This window comes from Symphalangus syndactylus, chromosome 8 (assembly GCF_028878055.3).
Source record: "Symphalangus syndactylus isolate Jambi chromosome 8, NHGRI_mSymSyn1-v2.1_pri, whole genome shotgun sequence".
Lineage (NCBI taxonomy): Eukaryota > Metazoa > Chordata > Mammalia > Primates > Hylobatidae > Symphalangus > Symphalangus syndactylus.
The window spans coordinates 145162403-145177782 of record NC_072430.2 but is presented as its reverse complement, the minus strand read 5'-3'; the positions used below and the strand labels follow the sequence as shown (position 1 = coordinate 145177782).

General features: G+C 59.9%; 1 protein-coding gene across 24 annotated transcripts in view; it reads left to right on the top strand.

Moving 5' to 3' along the window:
- Positions 1-15380, top strand: part of KIF1A (kinesin family member 1A) — a 109390-nt gene that overhangs the window by 73927 nt on the left and 20083 nt on the right. For 14 of the 24 annotated variants that reach the window (XM_055291224.1, XM_055291222.1, XM_055291221.1 and 11 more), the window contains 10 exons: positions 1038-1123; positions 2192-2330; positions 2460-2631; positions 2852-2942; positions 4288-4406; positions 5369-5424; positions 6977-7085; positions 7998-8064; positions 8404-8488; positions 11373-11478. In XM_055291224.1, coding sequence (XP_055147199.1) covers positions 1038-1123; positions 2192-2330; positions 2460-2631; positions 2852-2942; positions 4288-4406; positions 5369-5424; positions 6977-7085; positions 7998-8064; positions 8404-8488; positions 11373-11478 — 1030 coding nt within the window. Of the gene's footprint in view, positions 1-1037; positions 1124-2191; positions 2331-2459; positions 2632-2851; positions 2943-4287; positions 4407-5368; positions 5425-6976; positions 7086-7997; positions 8065-8403; positions 8489-8872; positions 8987-11372; positions 11479-13792; positions 13820-15380 lie in introns of all 24 variants that reach the window. The other 10 variants (XM_055291220.1, XM_055291208.1, XM_055291207.1 and 7 more) reach the window with 3 other exon arrangements.

The following is a 15380-nucleotide window of genomic DNA, read 5'->3' as shown; positions in this document are numbered from 1 at the left end:
TGCCCATTTCCCAAGCTCAATGCAAAGTTCAAGCTCAGTGCAAAGCTCTACCTCTGTCCTGCACCCTGTGGGGTTGAGAGGTACCCCCACCTCTCAGATGAGGGTCACCAGTTAGGAAGGCACAAAGCAGCTCTGAGCCCAGTTCTGTGTGCCCAGGTCCACAGCCCCTGCTATCCCAGGTCATATACTGGGAAACCAGGCTGGGACACTGCCTGGGAAGTGCTCCTATCCTGGGCTGGGTCGCCAAGCCTCCTGCCGGCCATCCTACAACTGCATCATTTTATGTTGGGTGATGCCTAATTGTTTCCCTGTCTAATGCCTGTGGTGGTGGAGAAGGGAACTTAGAAAAGGCACCAGCGCTTGCATTGGTGGTCTCAGAAGTCTCATCAGCCCTGCCCGTGACCCGGGCGAGGTCAGTTTGCTGTTCCCTCAGCACTGACTCCTCCATGAGCAGGCGCTGGCTGTCACAGACCATGGCAGGACAGAGCTCAGGGCTTCAGGCAGCGGGTCCACTGAGAGCTTTGAAGGCTGGGAGTGTGGGCGCATGCACCGGCAGGCCTGGGGAGTTGCATGGAGGGGCGGTTGGTGGCCCTCGAATGTCTAGGAAGGTGATAGGTGGTGGCTTCGCCCAGATGGTGGCAGTGGCACGTCGTGATTCTGGAGGTGGGACCAGCAGGGCTGGTGGGGTGGTCTCTGCACATGGGGATGGGGAGGGGCTACCCAGCTTCTGCTTGAGCACCTGGGAATGCGGGCAAGATTTGGTTTTGAAAATATAGACTTCATGACTCCTATCAAAGTGGGCTGTGATGAGGCTGTGGCTGCTTTGGGGCCCCCGGGGCAGTACAGGCAGGTGGTCAGTGTGCCAGGACATGCCCTGGTTGTCACTGAGCCACAGGCGGCAGCTTCGGTCAGGGGCCTGCTGCCTGCTCTGGCTCCTGTGCCCTCACTTTGACTGCAGGGTGGCCCAGCCTGGCTCTGTGCACACCCACCTCAGGGGACAAGCTGGGCTCCAACCATTTGCTCCGTTTCTCCTGCAGCCGATGAAGAGGCCCCTGATTATGGCTCTGGCGTCCGCCAGTCGGGAACTGCTAAAATCTCCTTTGACGACCAGCATTTTGAAAAGGTATCAAGCTCCCTCCCAAGTCCCAGACCTGGAGGTGCCTGGCGCTCACTGGAGTCCTGTGCACTTTGCTTCTCTAACACCCCTGTCCCATCCCACGGGCCCTGAGTCCTCTTGGGGTTCTTCCCTTTGGTCCAGAGCACTGAGCCTGCCCCGTCTCTAAGCACACCATGCCCCTTTTCCCGGGTTTGCCCTGACCCCTGGATCTGCCCATCTCCCACCACGGCCGCTCCAGGGTCCAAGCCGGGGCGCAGAGCAGGTGGACAACATGAGCCTCCAGAACAGACACTGAGGTGCAACCCCTCCCACCCTGTCTCCCTTCTCTGGACCGGCTCTCCTCTGGGTCCCCACAGGACAACGCGTTCCCACTGCCCCCTTCGCCTGCTCCCTGCCTGCCCCCCAGTGAGAATGAGGGGGCCCCCTGAGGCTGCCTACCTGCGGTCCTCATGTGAAGGGCCAGCGCTGTGTCCACTGGCACCTGGACCACTCAGTCTCCTCTTCTGCTCTTGAGAGAGAGAGTGGTGGAGGAAGGTCCCCAAAGTGCACCCAGGCCATGCTCAGGTAGCTCCTGTCCCCACCTTCTTAGACTCACTTCTCACCCATGCCCACCTGGCCATGCTGTCACCTGGAACCTGGATGCCTTACTCCCTGAGCGAGGGTGGTCTGTCTGCCCAACGCCTTTTCTCTTGAAGGGACTGTCAGTATTGGGGATGCCCAAGAAGGGGAGGGGAGAGAGCTAACCTGCTGGGCAACGGGCCCTGGCAGGGGGGGGTCCGGCAGAACTGAAGACCAGAGCAAAGAGGCGGGTGGTGAGTTGTTTCCAGGACAGGTCAGACCTCACATAGCCATAGGCTATAGAATCCAAAGACACACATCCATAGCAGGGGAAACTGAGACCTGGGGAGGTGGGTGCCCCCCTATAAGGCAGGGGCAGGTCTGGTGTGTGGATTCATGGAGGCCCCAGCCCAGGCTCTGGACGGCACGGCCCTCCCGTGGGCCTGTGACAGGGTCTATGGTGCCCCTCCCCAGCCGGGTCCTGGCTCTCTCTGACTCTGGTCCCCCTCTGATCAGTTCCAGTCCGAGTCTTGCCCCGTAGTGGGGATGTCCCGCTCAGGAACCTCCCAGGAAGAGCTTCGCATCGTGGAGGGCCAGGGCCAGGGCGCAGATGTGGGGCCCTCAGCTGACGAAGTCAACAACAACACCTGTTCAGGTGGGTCGCCCACCCCAGCGGCCCAGGGCGTGGGGCATGCTGAGACCTGGTTCCTGAGCCCGGCCCAGGCCTGTGGCTGGAAGACAGTATGGTCTGGAGGTCCATGACTCTCTCCTTGACTCCCAGCAGCAGTGCCCCCAGAAGGCCTCCTCCTAGACAGCTCAGAGAAAGCTGCCCTGGACGGGCCCCTGGATGCTGCCCTGGACCACCTCCGCCTGGGCAGCACCTTCACCTTCCGTGTGACAGTCCTGCAGGCGTCCAGCATCTCTGCCGAATATGCCGACATCTTCTGCCAGTTCAAGTGAGCCCCTGCTGCCTTTGTGTCCCCGCGCTGTGCACGGACTCTGTGCCCAAGGCGCCCCTGCCTGGGCGCTGAGCAGAGAGCAGGCCATTTTGGTGCTGTGTTGGCCCAGCCCGCAGGCCCTGAACGTCCCAGCACCCTCATGTGAGGTGGGTTCCACCTGGTAAGGTCTTGTTCCAAGTCCCTCACCCCACACCAAAGCATCTCCTCTGCTTTGCAGCTTCATCCACCGCCACGATGAGGCCTTCTCCACGGAGCCCCTGAAGAACACAGGCAGAGGCCCCCCACTCGGCTTCTACCACGTCCAGAACGTACGTCCCTGGGCGCTTCTCCCCATCCCTGCCACTGACCCTCCCAGGGCCTCTCTGAGCATGGCTCATTCTCCCTCTTCTGAACACCAGTTGTGGGCCAGGAAACTCCGGTTCCAGGCGGGATGTAGGAGCGATTTCTGGGCAGTGGGAGACCCTTGATGGGTTTACAACTGGGGGATGGGGGACACTCAGAGCCCCTGAGAGCTGCCCATGGTGAGCGTAGAGCTGATGGGGAGCCGGATGCAGGTGCAGTGGGGCCTGGGGTTTGTACTGAGGGCCGGGGTGCTCAGCCAGGGCAGCCCTGGCTTGGATATTGGGAATGGGAAGGAGGCAGGGTCACAGGGGCTGCAGGGTGCTGGCAACGTCCTGAGAGGTCTGGAAAACTCCAGGCAGGAGAGTGATGGCAGCCGGTCTGTTAGGATGATGGAGAGGAGGGGCCTTTAGGGCGGAGCATCTCCTCCTCCAGGCAGGAGAACTGGGCTCCTGGGGCAGCAGGGGAAAGAGGTGCCTAACGGTGATAAGGAAAGCTACCAGGGAGCCAGGCCTTGAGTGCCAGGCCACAGGTGTGGATTTGGCAGGGCTGATAACCTGGAGACTCAGTGGGTTAGTTGGCTGGGACTTCTGTCACAAAGCACCATAGATGGGGGCATCTAAAACAACAGAAATGTGGCCTCCCACGGCTCTGGAGGCTGGAAGCCCGGGATGAGGGTGTGGGCAGGGTCGCCTCCTTCTTAGGCCTCTATCCTTGGCTTATAGAACAGCCGCCTCTTCCTTGTGTCTGTCCACATGGCCCTCCTCCTCTGCATGTGCCTGGGCCCAAACTTCCCCTTTTCATAGGGACAGCAGTCATGCTGGATTGGGACCTACTCTGATGACCTCTCTTTAACTCCATTTTCTCTGTAGAGGCCCTATCTCAGGATATACTCTCATTCTGAAGTCCTGGGGTTAGGACTTCAGCATACGAATTTGGTGAGGGGGACACGGTCCAACCCATAACTCTTGCTGAGTGGGGCAGGGCCTAAGAAGGGGCGTCCTGCAGAGGCCAGAGCTGCCCTTTGTCACCTTTCCCAGCTCTGTGTTCTGAAAGGGCAGCTAAGCCACGTGGCCCCTGTTCGTCCTGGGGAGAGAGGCCGAGGGACACACTCCAGAGTCTTTCTGGGGCATGTGGTGGGAGGCGGGGCTGGGCTGAAGGGCCTAGAGAAGGCTGCTTCCCCTGGACAGAGGTGGGCCCAGCTAGGGGTCCCAGATCTGGGCCTGAAGCGCTTAGCTCACTGATGTGACTCTCCTTCCCCATTGAATGTGGCCTGGCCGTGCCCTCCTGTCCTCCCACCTGCCCACCCACCAGATCGCAGTGGAGGTGACCAAGTCCTTCATTGAGTACATCAAGAGCCAGCCCATTGTGTTCGAGGTCTTTGGCCACTACCAGCAGCACCCGTTCCCGCCCCTCTGCAAGGATGTGCTCAGGTCAGCGCCATGGGTCGGGGGGTTCGGGGCTGCTGTCCTCAAAGCCCCTTCTCAGATCTTTTCATCCACCTGTCTTGAGGCTGCAGAGCCTATGCACCCCCTGAAACCCACCTCCCCTGCCCATCCAGGAGGCCCTTTGCCCAAGGCTGGCAGGACTCAGAGAGCAGTTAAGAACTCTGGGTCTGTCCGCAGCTTCTCTCCTTCAGGACTGCAGAGGGTTCCTTGTGAGCATTGCTTGACCTCCTGCTGGCCTGGGCAGTGTGTAGGGGCTGCCAGCTGTAGGATGCTGGGGTGGCCCCGGGGAGACCACTTCTGCTGCCCCCTGAGGACCCCACGAAAGGGGCCCAGCTGTGCCACACCCTGGGGAAGCCCAGCCTAGCTCCCTCAGTCCATGCAGCCTCCTGAGGCCTGGAAAATGAGGGCTCAGAGAGACTTGCGGGGCTGGGGCATGAAGTCAGGACTTCCACTCAGGCCATCTCACCCAGACCCTTGAAGGTGGACAGGCGTGTTTACTCTGGGCCAAGCCGAGCCCTCCTGGGCACCTCGAGTGCAGAGAGAACCGCAGACAGGCCTCGGGTGGGCCCTTGTCTTCCCATCTCCATCTCCCCTCAGCTGTCAGGCAGGACTGGGAGCTCAGGGGCCCTCCAGGGTGTCAGGGAAAGAGAAGGGCAACGAAGGCTTTGTTTTGGGGGTGCTTGTCTGTCCTCGGGAGTGCCTGAGGGACTCTGGACTGGGAGCCAGAGCTTGACCCTTGCCCTGGTTTCCTGTGGCCTCTGGGGTGGGATCTGGGGTCCCAAGGGTCCCTCCTCTTCCTCCCACCCAAGCTGGTGGGCGGCCTTGGAGAAGAGAGGGTGGGAGGGGACAGGGATGGGCACCTGGGGCCTGTAGCCCTTCTGTTTCCTTCTGACCCCTCCCACCCAGGGTTCCACAAACACCTCACACTGGTCCTTCTTTCTCCACAGCCCCCTGAGGCCCTCGCGCCGCCACTTCCCTCGGGTCATGCCACTGTCCAAGCCAGGTAGGAAGCGTCTCTTGAGCCGTCTCAGGGCAGTGAGCTCCCCTCACTGTGGGTGCTGTAGTGGGCTGGGCCCCCACAGTGGATGCTGTCCTCTGTGACTGGGCTGTGCCCTCCCAGGCACTCTGGGGCCACCCTGAGCCTGTCAGGCCTCACAGGGTCCCCATGGAGCAAGGGTCTGCCCTGTGCCCAGAGAGTAGCCTGGAGCTGGTGGCAGAGGTGTGGGGGAGCTGAGGAAGGAAGGCAGCAAGAGGGTTGGGGGCTTTGAGGGGACTTCAGGCATCTCAGCTGAACACAGAGAGGTGGAGATTTGGGGGTGAAAGGCAATCTAGGAAGCTCCTTCATGGGGGTCCGAGGCTGGAGGTGGGAGCGAGAGTGTGGGGTCAGTCAGGGAAGAGTATTTGTCAGAGCTTTTGCCCAGAGCCTGGCGCCTCTGCCTGTGGGAACAGGTGGGTTGTGGAATAGCACTTGAGATTCACCGGCTTTTAGTTAAAAGAGTGGAGTTTATTTCCTGCAAGACCAAAACCCAGGGACATGGTTGGGGGAGAGCTGAAGACAGCCAGACTGAGGCCCAGCAGCTGTAGCTGAGTCTCTCACAGCCCAGAAACCCTCCTGAAGGAGGGAGTGTGGTCCCGGGCACCAGCGCCCCAGAGGGTAGGGGCCTGTGTGAGAAGCTGCTTCTGCAGCTGGTGGGTGGAGGCACTGGGTCTGCACACATGGTGACCAGGTGTCAGCCTCTTGTGCCTGCTTTGCAAGGACCCTGTCCTCAGAACCCCTGTAAGATGAAGGTTTGCAGGCTGAGGACACTGTGGGAGGACACCCTCCAGCTGCTGTGGAGCTGGTCCCTGGTCTGTACAGGCTTTGTGGCCTGCAGTGTGGGTTCCCTGAGATTCAGTCCTCTCCACAGCCTGCAAGAAAGACCTGTAGATCCATATTTGTAGGAGAGGCAGAGGAGGGGACTTGCTAGAGGAGGACCTGCGTGATGGGTCTCAGAGAAGGGAGTGGTGGACAGAGGTGGGTGAAAGATGTGAGGACAGAGGCTGTTTGTCAGGAGCTGGACACGAGTGGAGGGCCAGTGGGAGCTGAGGGACGGGGACTCTCGGGCCAGGCCTGGGTGCTGGTGAAATGTGCTTGCACAGGTGTAGTAGGCTGTGGCCAAGGTGTGGTGTAGGCAATGGGCCTGGCAGCATGGCAGAGGGGCCCCGTGAGGGTTGTGGGGCTTTTGAACAAGGGTATCTGCGGCTGCCCTGTTGGTTCTTGGGGTCTTGACCACTGTCCTGCTCATGAGCTGTGCCCAGTGTGCATGGCCATGTGCCTCTCCTAGCCAGGGCACAGAGAACGTGAGCGTCCATGTGACGTGCTGAGGCCACAGAGTGCCTGGGACTCGGTGTATCTTCGGAATGGCTGGGGTTGGCTGGTTTTTTCCCTTGAGGAGGGGGAGGTGTCCTCGCTGCCTCTGAGCCCCCTTGGCCCCGGCACCTCCTCCTTGAGTGTGCCCTTGGCACGTGATGGGTCAGGTCTCCCATCCACACATGCCTCCCTCCTGTCCCTACAGTGCCCGCCACCAAGCTCAGCACACTGACGCGGCCCTGTCCGGGGCCCTGCCACTGCAAGTACGACCTGCTGGTCTACTTCGAGATCTGTGAACTGGAGGCCAACGGCGAGTGAGTGCTGGTGCTGGGGCTCCCAGGGTGTGAGTGTGGGGAGGGGTGGGGCGGAGAGGGACGAGGACCTGAGTTGCCTGAGGGTTGCCAGCATCCAGAGTCGTTCTTCCAGCAGGTGTTCACTGCAGACCTCTTGTGGGCCCAGCCTCATCTAGGTCTTGGGAAGTAAAAGCAGACAAAGCTCCCCGCTGTCCTGGAGGAGCTGGCATGGGGGGCAGGGAGGTGCTGGACAGATAAGCACCTGAATTGGTGGCCCCATGGTCCTGAGCACTAGGACAGCAAACCAGGGTATGGGTCGGGGCGGGGCGGGGCGGGGCGGAAGACGGCACTTACAAAGTGATCAAGGGACTTTTGAGGGAGGTGGGAGGGGATCCCTGAGGCCCTGGGAGGCAGGTTCCAGGGTCCCAGTGCAGAGGCCAGTAGGGGTCTGCCTGGTGCCCTGGGGGCAGCTGGGAGCTGGGCTGTGGCTGGCAGCTCAGGGTGGGGCCTGGTGGAGACTCGAGTCCTTGCCCAGAGTGGGACAGGAGCCTTAGAGGTTGGAGCAGACGAGCCCATCTGCTGGGATTTCTTCTGGATCCTCTGGCCTTGGGTTGCGGATCTGCAGGGCATGAGGGGAAGCAGAGGACCCTTGAGAACTTACAAAGATCCAGCCCAGAGGGGCCAGGCCGTGCCATACCGTGTCTCCTTGTTGGACACCCTGCCAGTCCAGTGGGCAGGACTGGGAGGTGATAGCCAAGGAGGCCTGGTGGGTTTCTGTGCTCAGCTGACCATGGTCTCCATGGATCAGGCCACCTGATCTTCACCAGAGGGAGTTGCTGACTTTTCTCTGTTTTTGCTACTGTCCACTGTGTCCTGTGCTGCAGGGCAGGGAGGAGGGGCTGGCTGCTCCTCACATGTGTCTCTCTCTTCCAGTTACATCCCAGCTGTGGTGGATCACCGTGGGGGCATGCCATGCATGGGGACCTTCCTCCTCCACCAGGTGTGAGCCCCTCCCTCCCCTACCTTGCCTGTGTCCCCTCCCCCACTCCCACCAGGTGTGAGCACCTTCCTCCCCAACCCTGCCTGTGTCCCCTCCCCAACCCCAACACCCCTACCTTGACTGTGTCCCCTCCCCCACCCCAACACCCCTACCCTGACTGTGTCCCATCCCCACTCCACCAGGTGTGATCCCCTCCCTGCCCCTACCCTGCCTGTGCCCCCTCCCCTACCCCCACCAGGTGTGAGCCTCTCCCTACTCCTACCCTGCCTGTGTCCCCCTACCTCACCCCACATGGCCCCCTGAGCCGTCTGACCATATCCTCTCACCTGGCACTGGCAGGGCATCCAGCGACGGATTACGGTGACACTACTGCATGAGACAGGCAGCCATATCCGCTGGAAGGAAGTGCGCGAGCTGGTCGTGGGTGAGCACAGTGTGGGGACTGCCTTGGGGGCTGGGGCCGAGCTGGTAGGAAGAGTACAGGCCCTGAGCTGGATGCTTAGCTTCTAACCACACCTCTGCGTCTGTTGCTGCGTGACCCTGGCCAAGTCACATAATCTCTCTGTGACTCACTTCCTCACCTGAAAAGGAGAGCCTTGGACCTGGGTGACGATCTGCAAATTACTATTTAATCAGTGTATTGGAGTTCTGGGGCTGCCATGACAAAATACCACAAACCAGGTAGCTTAAAACAGCAGACGTTTGTCATCTCACACTTCTGGAGGCCAGAAGTCCAAAATGAAGGTGCCGGCAAGAGGCGCTATCTCTCTGAAACCTGTTGGGGAAAATCCCTCCCTGCCTCTTCCAGCTCCTGGTGGTGGCTGGAATCTTGGGCGACCCTGGCCTGCAGATGCATCACTGCGTTTTCGCAGGCCTCTCCTGTCCTGTGTCTTCCTGTGGCCCTTTCTCCTGAGGACATCAGGCAGGTTGGATTAGAGGCCCATCCTGCTCCAGGGTTGACTGCATCTTTACTCAGCTTGATCACCTCTGCAAAGCCCTACTTCCAAATAAGGTCCCATTTGGAGGTCCTGGAGGTTAGGACTTCCACGTATATTTTTCGGGGACACAACTCTGCCCATAACTATCACCAAGGATCTTACACACTTTTCTTCCATAACCTCATGTTTTGAACTCGGGTCCGCCAAATGTTTGCTTTGCTAAGGTGGAAAGAATTTGTCTTCTCAGTTTTCATTCAAGGAGGCAGACAGTCATCCGTTCAAGTGTGTCACTAGCATCAGGCCAGCCCAGCCCTGCCTTGCCCCAGACATTGCCATGGCCGGGCTGGATGGCCGGGCTGGATGACCGTTCAAAGTGACTTCCCTGGGGCTGGACCCGTCACCCTGTGTCCCAGTGCAGGACTGTAGACAGGAGGTTCCAGGCATACCAGGATACATGCTTATGTTTTACAAGTTTTGTGTCTAATTTCACATGAATCAGAAAGTCATGGAACAAGCACCCAAACCCTCCTTTCAGAGGTTGTTTAGGACAAGCCTAAAAAGAGTGAATTGATTTCTAGGCAGAACATAAGCAAATACACAGCTGGTTTATGGACCCAGCTACACGGTAGTTGAGGAATGATCCCGGGGGCAGCACTGCCCTCACATTCTGAGCCCTGGTCTCACTTCCCTCAAGGCAGACAGGAGAGAAGGAAGCGGGGGAGCTGGATCTGCATGGTTGAAAGGACGCATCCTTCGGGCCTGGGTCTGTCACCACTCAGTCCCTGCCTGCTCAGATCCACCTTCTCCCTACCTCCTTTCTAAAAAGGCCAACAGGAGCGTCTGTTTATGTGGGGTGGGGGGATCAGGGATGCTATTTAAAGGGATTTGGGGCGATATGGTATGAACCCCAATGCCCCCCTTCAGGCTAAGGGGTTTGGGCTCAGCCTCTCTGGGCTTCGTGACTGAGCAGCCCTGTGATTGGACTCAAGGCACAGAGCAGCCAAGTCACTTTCTGGGGAGCACCTAGCCTCTCTCCTGCTCCTCACGTGGGACCCAATTTAACTGTTCACAGCCTTCTCTGAGCTCAGCATCCCTCCCAAGAGGGCCATGGGACTTTCCAGCCCTGTGAGTTGGACAGGACTGTGGGCACGGGGTCAGTGAAAGGGATGAAAGTCAAGGAGAGACCCTGGGTGTCCATGAGCAGTGGGTGGGTGTGCCATTTGAGGCAGGGGAGGGAGTCAAGGTGCAGACAACAGAGGGTTAGGACCCCAGCCCAACCCCTGGCACTCTGTCCAGACCAGCGGGCTCATGGGTGTCAGTTTTGTGGGCCAGGTACTTGGTCAGACTCAGAGCAGGCTGAACACTGCTTAAGTGCAGGCTCTGAGGGCTGAGAGTGGCTGCGCTCCCCTCCCCGAGGGCTGAGAGTGGCTCTGCCCAGGCAGCAATCCCTGCAGCTGAGCCTCTTTCCCGCCATGGGCACTGCCCAGCATGGACCCAGAGGGCCCTGGCGTGGGGAAGAGCACTTTGCTGGGATCCACCTGCCTCCTCCCAGGACCTAAGTGCTGCAAGGTCATGGGTCAGAGTTCCAGCAATGGGATGGGGCAGGCCCAGTGTGCACCCGTCAACACAAAATCCTAGCGTGTCCTGGGTTTTATCTTGTCCATGCGTGGCAGAGGAGAGGGAAGGCTGTCGTTCCTTCCTGGCTCAACAAATAAAATGTACATGTTTAAATGAGCAGAACTGTCACTGTCTGGCCAAGAAATTACTAGGTGAAGCCACTAGACAGTTTTCCTGCCTGATAATGGCTCTGGTTTCTTTCACAGAGACAGACAGACACCCCCCATGCATGCAACTTAGCGGGCTCTCCTGGAAATGCCCCTTGTAAGAAGAGGTTTTATGGCACAGATAGTGTTCTCTCCTCTCCCTTCCCATCTCTCCCCTCCTCTGCTCTCCTTTCCCTCCCTCCCTTTCTCCCTCCCTCCCTCCCTTTCCTTGTTATTATCATTATTTTTAGGTGTAAGAAGAAGTAGGAATATTCCTCCTCTGTGTCTTGCTTAGCCTTCCTTTACCCGCAGTCGGGAAGGCCTGTGGTTTCCAGGCTAAGCACCTGCATTTGTCAGTGTGTGTGCACGGGAGTGTTCATTGTTGCCCAGAGACAGACAAGAAAGACCGTGGAGCAGTAACTGCACATGGCACCTGGGTCGCTGAGAACCCTGCAGGGCCTCCCTGTTCCCCCAGCACTGCCTTTGACAGATGCTCTAGTGACCATTTGGGGAGCTGGCTTGCTGACAAGACCCCCACCCGAGGCAGCCCGCCAGGGTCCCACCTGCCCCCTGGGAAGTGACCTGTGGCCCATTGCCTTTTCTGCAGGCCGCATCCGAAACACTCCAGAGACCGACGAGTCCCTGATCGACCCCAACATCTTGTCTCTCAACATCCTGTCTTCCGGATACATCCACCCAGCCCAAGATGACCGGTGAGTCCGAGACTCCCTGAAGCCAGGGCCCAGGGCATGTTCTCAGCCAGCTTGCCAGGCCCTCGGCCAACCCAGCACAGGGTCCAGCCACACAAGGTGACCCGCTCAATGCTCTCCCGGCCCTCCCTTCTGGCACCTGCAGGAGCTGTACGGTGAGGGGCTGGTGGCCTCTGCATCCCCGGCTCCTCGTTTGTGCACCTCGTTGCTGGTTCAGGCATCCCCATGCCCATTTGTTCATCACCAAGCAGAGGGGCCAGCGCAGGGGTTGGAAGATGAGCTGAGTTCTGTCCTCGGGAGTTTTGTGGTTGGGTGGTGCGAGGACAAGTGGCTGTATATCCAAGGACCATGCTGCTGTGGATGAGTCAGTGGCCTCTGGCAGGCGTCCTGGGGCTAGAGGTGGAGCAGCTGGGGTGGGCGCCCACAGGCACTGGTTGGCACAGGCCCCTCATCACCAGGCTGCTCCTTCCTACACTCCTTGCATGGCCAAGACCCCACTGTCTGGGTGGTCCCAGCCCGACTGCATTTGGGCTGGGGTTTTGGTGCTCTGGGATGTCTGGGGCAGCCCTATCAGGGTCTGCTGGGGTTAGGGAATGGGAGAGGGAGGCAGCCCCTGCGGTTGGCCTGGGCAGGTGGCTCAGCACTGCGTGGGTGGGGACGTCCCGCGGGCTCCACTGCGTCCCAGGCGCTGTCTTCCAGGGGCTTGGGGAAAGTGAGACGGGGGCTCCAGTGTCCAGTCCTGGTTGCTCCCTGGGGGCTCGACCTGACTCACAATGCACAAGCCCAGAGTGGACCCTCAGAGCTGGAGCCGCAGGTGTCTCCATGGCCGTGTTTGTAGGAAAATGTCTTTGAGGGCCTCCCTGCAAGGAGGGTCAGGGTCATAAGGAAGGAGGATCCTGGGGGGCGTCATCTCCTATTTTTCTGACTTGGGTCCACACAGAGCTTTGGTTTCATCAGAAACACCCACAAAGTGGTCTATTGGAGCTTAGCACTGCAGTAAGGAGGGCACGGCAGGGGCAGCCAGGGCAGGGGGCAGCTGGATAGTCAGGGTGGACACAGCACTAAACAGTAGGGGGTGGGGGTTGGGCAGAGACCTGGGCATGGTGGATGCAGCCCTGGTCCCAGCCCTGCCTGTGGCATTCCAGAGGGAACTTGCCCTGCACTCATGTTCACAGGAGGGTAGAGAATTTGGGGGTGTTCTATGCGGAGGTGGCACCATGACGGGGGAGCACGTCTGGGAGAGGGGGAGGTGAGGCAGACCAGGTGTGATGGGCCGGGGCTTGGGACTTCCTCGTGCCTTGCTTCTCCTGCCGCCATGAGAATGCTCCCTGGTGAGGCGTGGAGAAGGCCTGGAGCCCCCAGCACAGGCACTGCCTGCAGAGTGTGGGCTGCTGTGCCTGGGCCATGGGGGACCAGGAATTGGAGTGGGGGGTGGGGCCCAGAAGGGCAGGTCTGCCATGTGAGACGTGCTTTGGAGCCTGGGAGATGACCTCATTACCTTATTTTTCTGACCTCTGACCCTCCCTCAGCCCAGGCAGCTCCTGGGGTGGGGTGGGCAGGGGCTGCAGCCCCCCAACCCCACCTGTTATCTCCCTGCACAGAGGGCTGAGTTTCTGAGGTCTTCCTCAGAAGACCAGCTGCCATGGGTGACATAGGAAGGGGCGGCTCATGGCTGGACCTCAGGCCACCCTGTTCCTGGATGCCTGAGAACCTATAACTGAAGGGGCTTCGCCCCACACCCTGAGGACTGTGAGACATGAGGCCGGTCCCAGGGTGCCTCTGGGGTTGATGTAGCCCTGTGCTGGGGTCAAGGCCCTGGGTCTGAGAAAGGAGGAAGGCGCGTTGCGTGGGCGTGGCCTCCCTGAAGCGGCTTTTGGCCCTCGCTTGGCTCCTGCCCGTGCTGGCAGCTCCCACCCCCAGCCCTGCCCTGGAGCAGTCTTGGGGACCGTCCTCTGCTGGCACCCCCAGGCAGGCACCGTCCTATGGCTTGGCTGACCAGGCCAGTGGGCCTTCCTGTGCCATGGACGATGCTGGCATCCTCAGCCCCGTGACGGGGTGGGCTGCTCCAAGGCCTCTCTCTCTCCCTGACATGCAGAGGCTCAGGAGCCCTGGCTTCTGGCTCCGGCCTGGGGCCTGGGCCTTCCATACGCTTTGCCACGGCCTTGCCTCCCGCCCGCTCCCAGGCCCCGCGCTTTGCAGCCTCCGCGGCTCAGAGTGGGCCTGTGGCCACAGGCCGCTTCCCTCTGCCTGTCCCCCTGCCCCGCTCCCGCTGCACTGCCCGGCCCTCACTAACCGTGTGATTGTTTGTGTTTTGCAGGCAGTTTCTTGATTCGGACATACCTAGGTATCATCTGTGACCCTTGGTTTCATTTCAGCCTCTTCTTTCCTCCCTGCTCCTCCCCTGACCACCCCCCACACCCCTGAGAAGTTAACTTCCAGCTTCCTGGACTCCTCACACACGTGCTCACATGTCCTCCTGTTCCTCCCGTCTTCTTTCTTTTTATTCTCTTGGAATCTTGGTTTGATTTCTTTATTGCTTTCCCACCCTGTCCTCTTGGCTGAGTCCCTTCTTCCCCCACTCCTGACTTTGGCTGCTTTGTAGTTTCCTGCTCCCTAGTAGACACTGGCTGGCCTCCTGCTCCTCCTGCCCCAGCCTTGCCCGCCCCGCGCCACACCCTGCCCTGTGGATGGGCTCGGTGTCCCGCACGCTGCTGGCTGGCCTGCTGCCCTTGGCTGCACCACCCTGTGAGGACCAGCCCCGCTCCCCTCTCCCTGCAAGGGGCCGTAGCAGGCAGAGCCGTGAGCACAGGGGATGGGGAAGGGCAGACAGGAGCCAGCCCAGGAGACCCTCACACTCCGGCACATTCCACAGCCTCTCGTGAGTCCCTCGCCTGGCCAGGCCAGGAGGAGGGACGGCAGCTCCAGCCACGCTCCTCTGGCCATGGCCACCGAGCATCCTTTTGTGGAAGTGGCGGGTGGTGAATTCATGAGGAGATCAGAGAGTCCCAGACTCAGGTTGTCCAGCAGGTGGCTCCCTTTTCCCCGGCTGCAGTGAGGCCCCTGCCCATGCCAGCCTGGGGCAGGGAGTCGGCGAGACCTTGGGGATGGAGGGCCTCCAAGTCCCTAATCCAGACACTGGTGAGAACTCGAGTCCGTTCCGAATGGAAGGTCAAGGCTGCCTGCTCCTGGGTCCCTGCATGACTGTGGCCAGCATCACGGCAGTTATCCTGTGGGGTGGCGTTTGTGAAGTGAACTGAGCAGCAGAAGGCCTTTCAGACCAACGTTGGGCCTTTAAGCCCTGTAGCTGGGAGGTGTGAGGCCGCTCCTGGCACAGAGCCCCAGGGCAGTGGGGCTTGGTCAGCACTTTCTGAGGCCACATCCTTGTCAGGTCATGTTGCAATGGGTCAGGACAGATGATTGACAACTGTGGCAGAGGGACTGTGGCCAGGAGAAGACTCTGCCCAGGGGTGGCAGGGCCAGAGTCCCCATTGGCATGGTCCCTTGAGCACGCACACACACACCTCTTTCCATGAACAGATCTTTTCCAAAGACTACCACACCAGCTCTCCCTGGGGACCTGGATGCAGCAGAGACCCTGTCAAGGGACCCCTGTGATGGTGGCTGTGCTGAGGAGGGAGCACAGCCCTGCAGGGCCTGAGTAGGGGCCTCCCTCTCCCTGCAGTGAGTCCAGTGGGCTTGCAGGAGGAGGAGACAGCATCATGCTAGCTGGTCCTGGAGTCAGCTGGCCTGCCTCTGGGAGTTTCCCCATGCTCAGAAACATCTGGGTCTGGGGAGCCCATCAGCTTGGGCTCTAATTTAGGAGCTGTTTTCTGGGCATTGCTGTGCCATTGGTAGGGCCGCAACATTCACCCATGCACTCATTCATCTTTCACGTGTGACTAAGA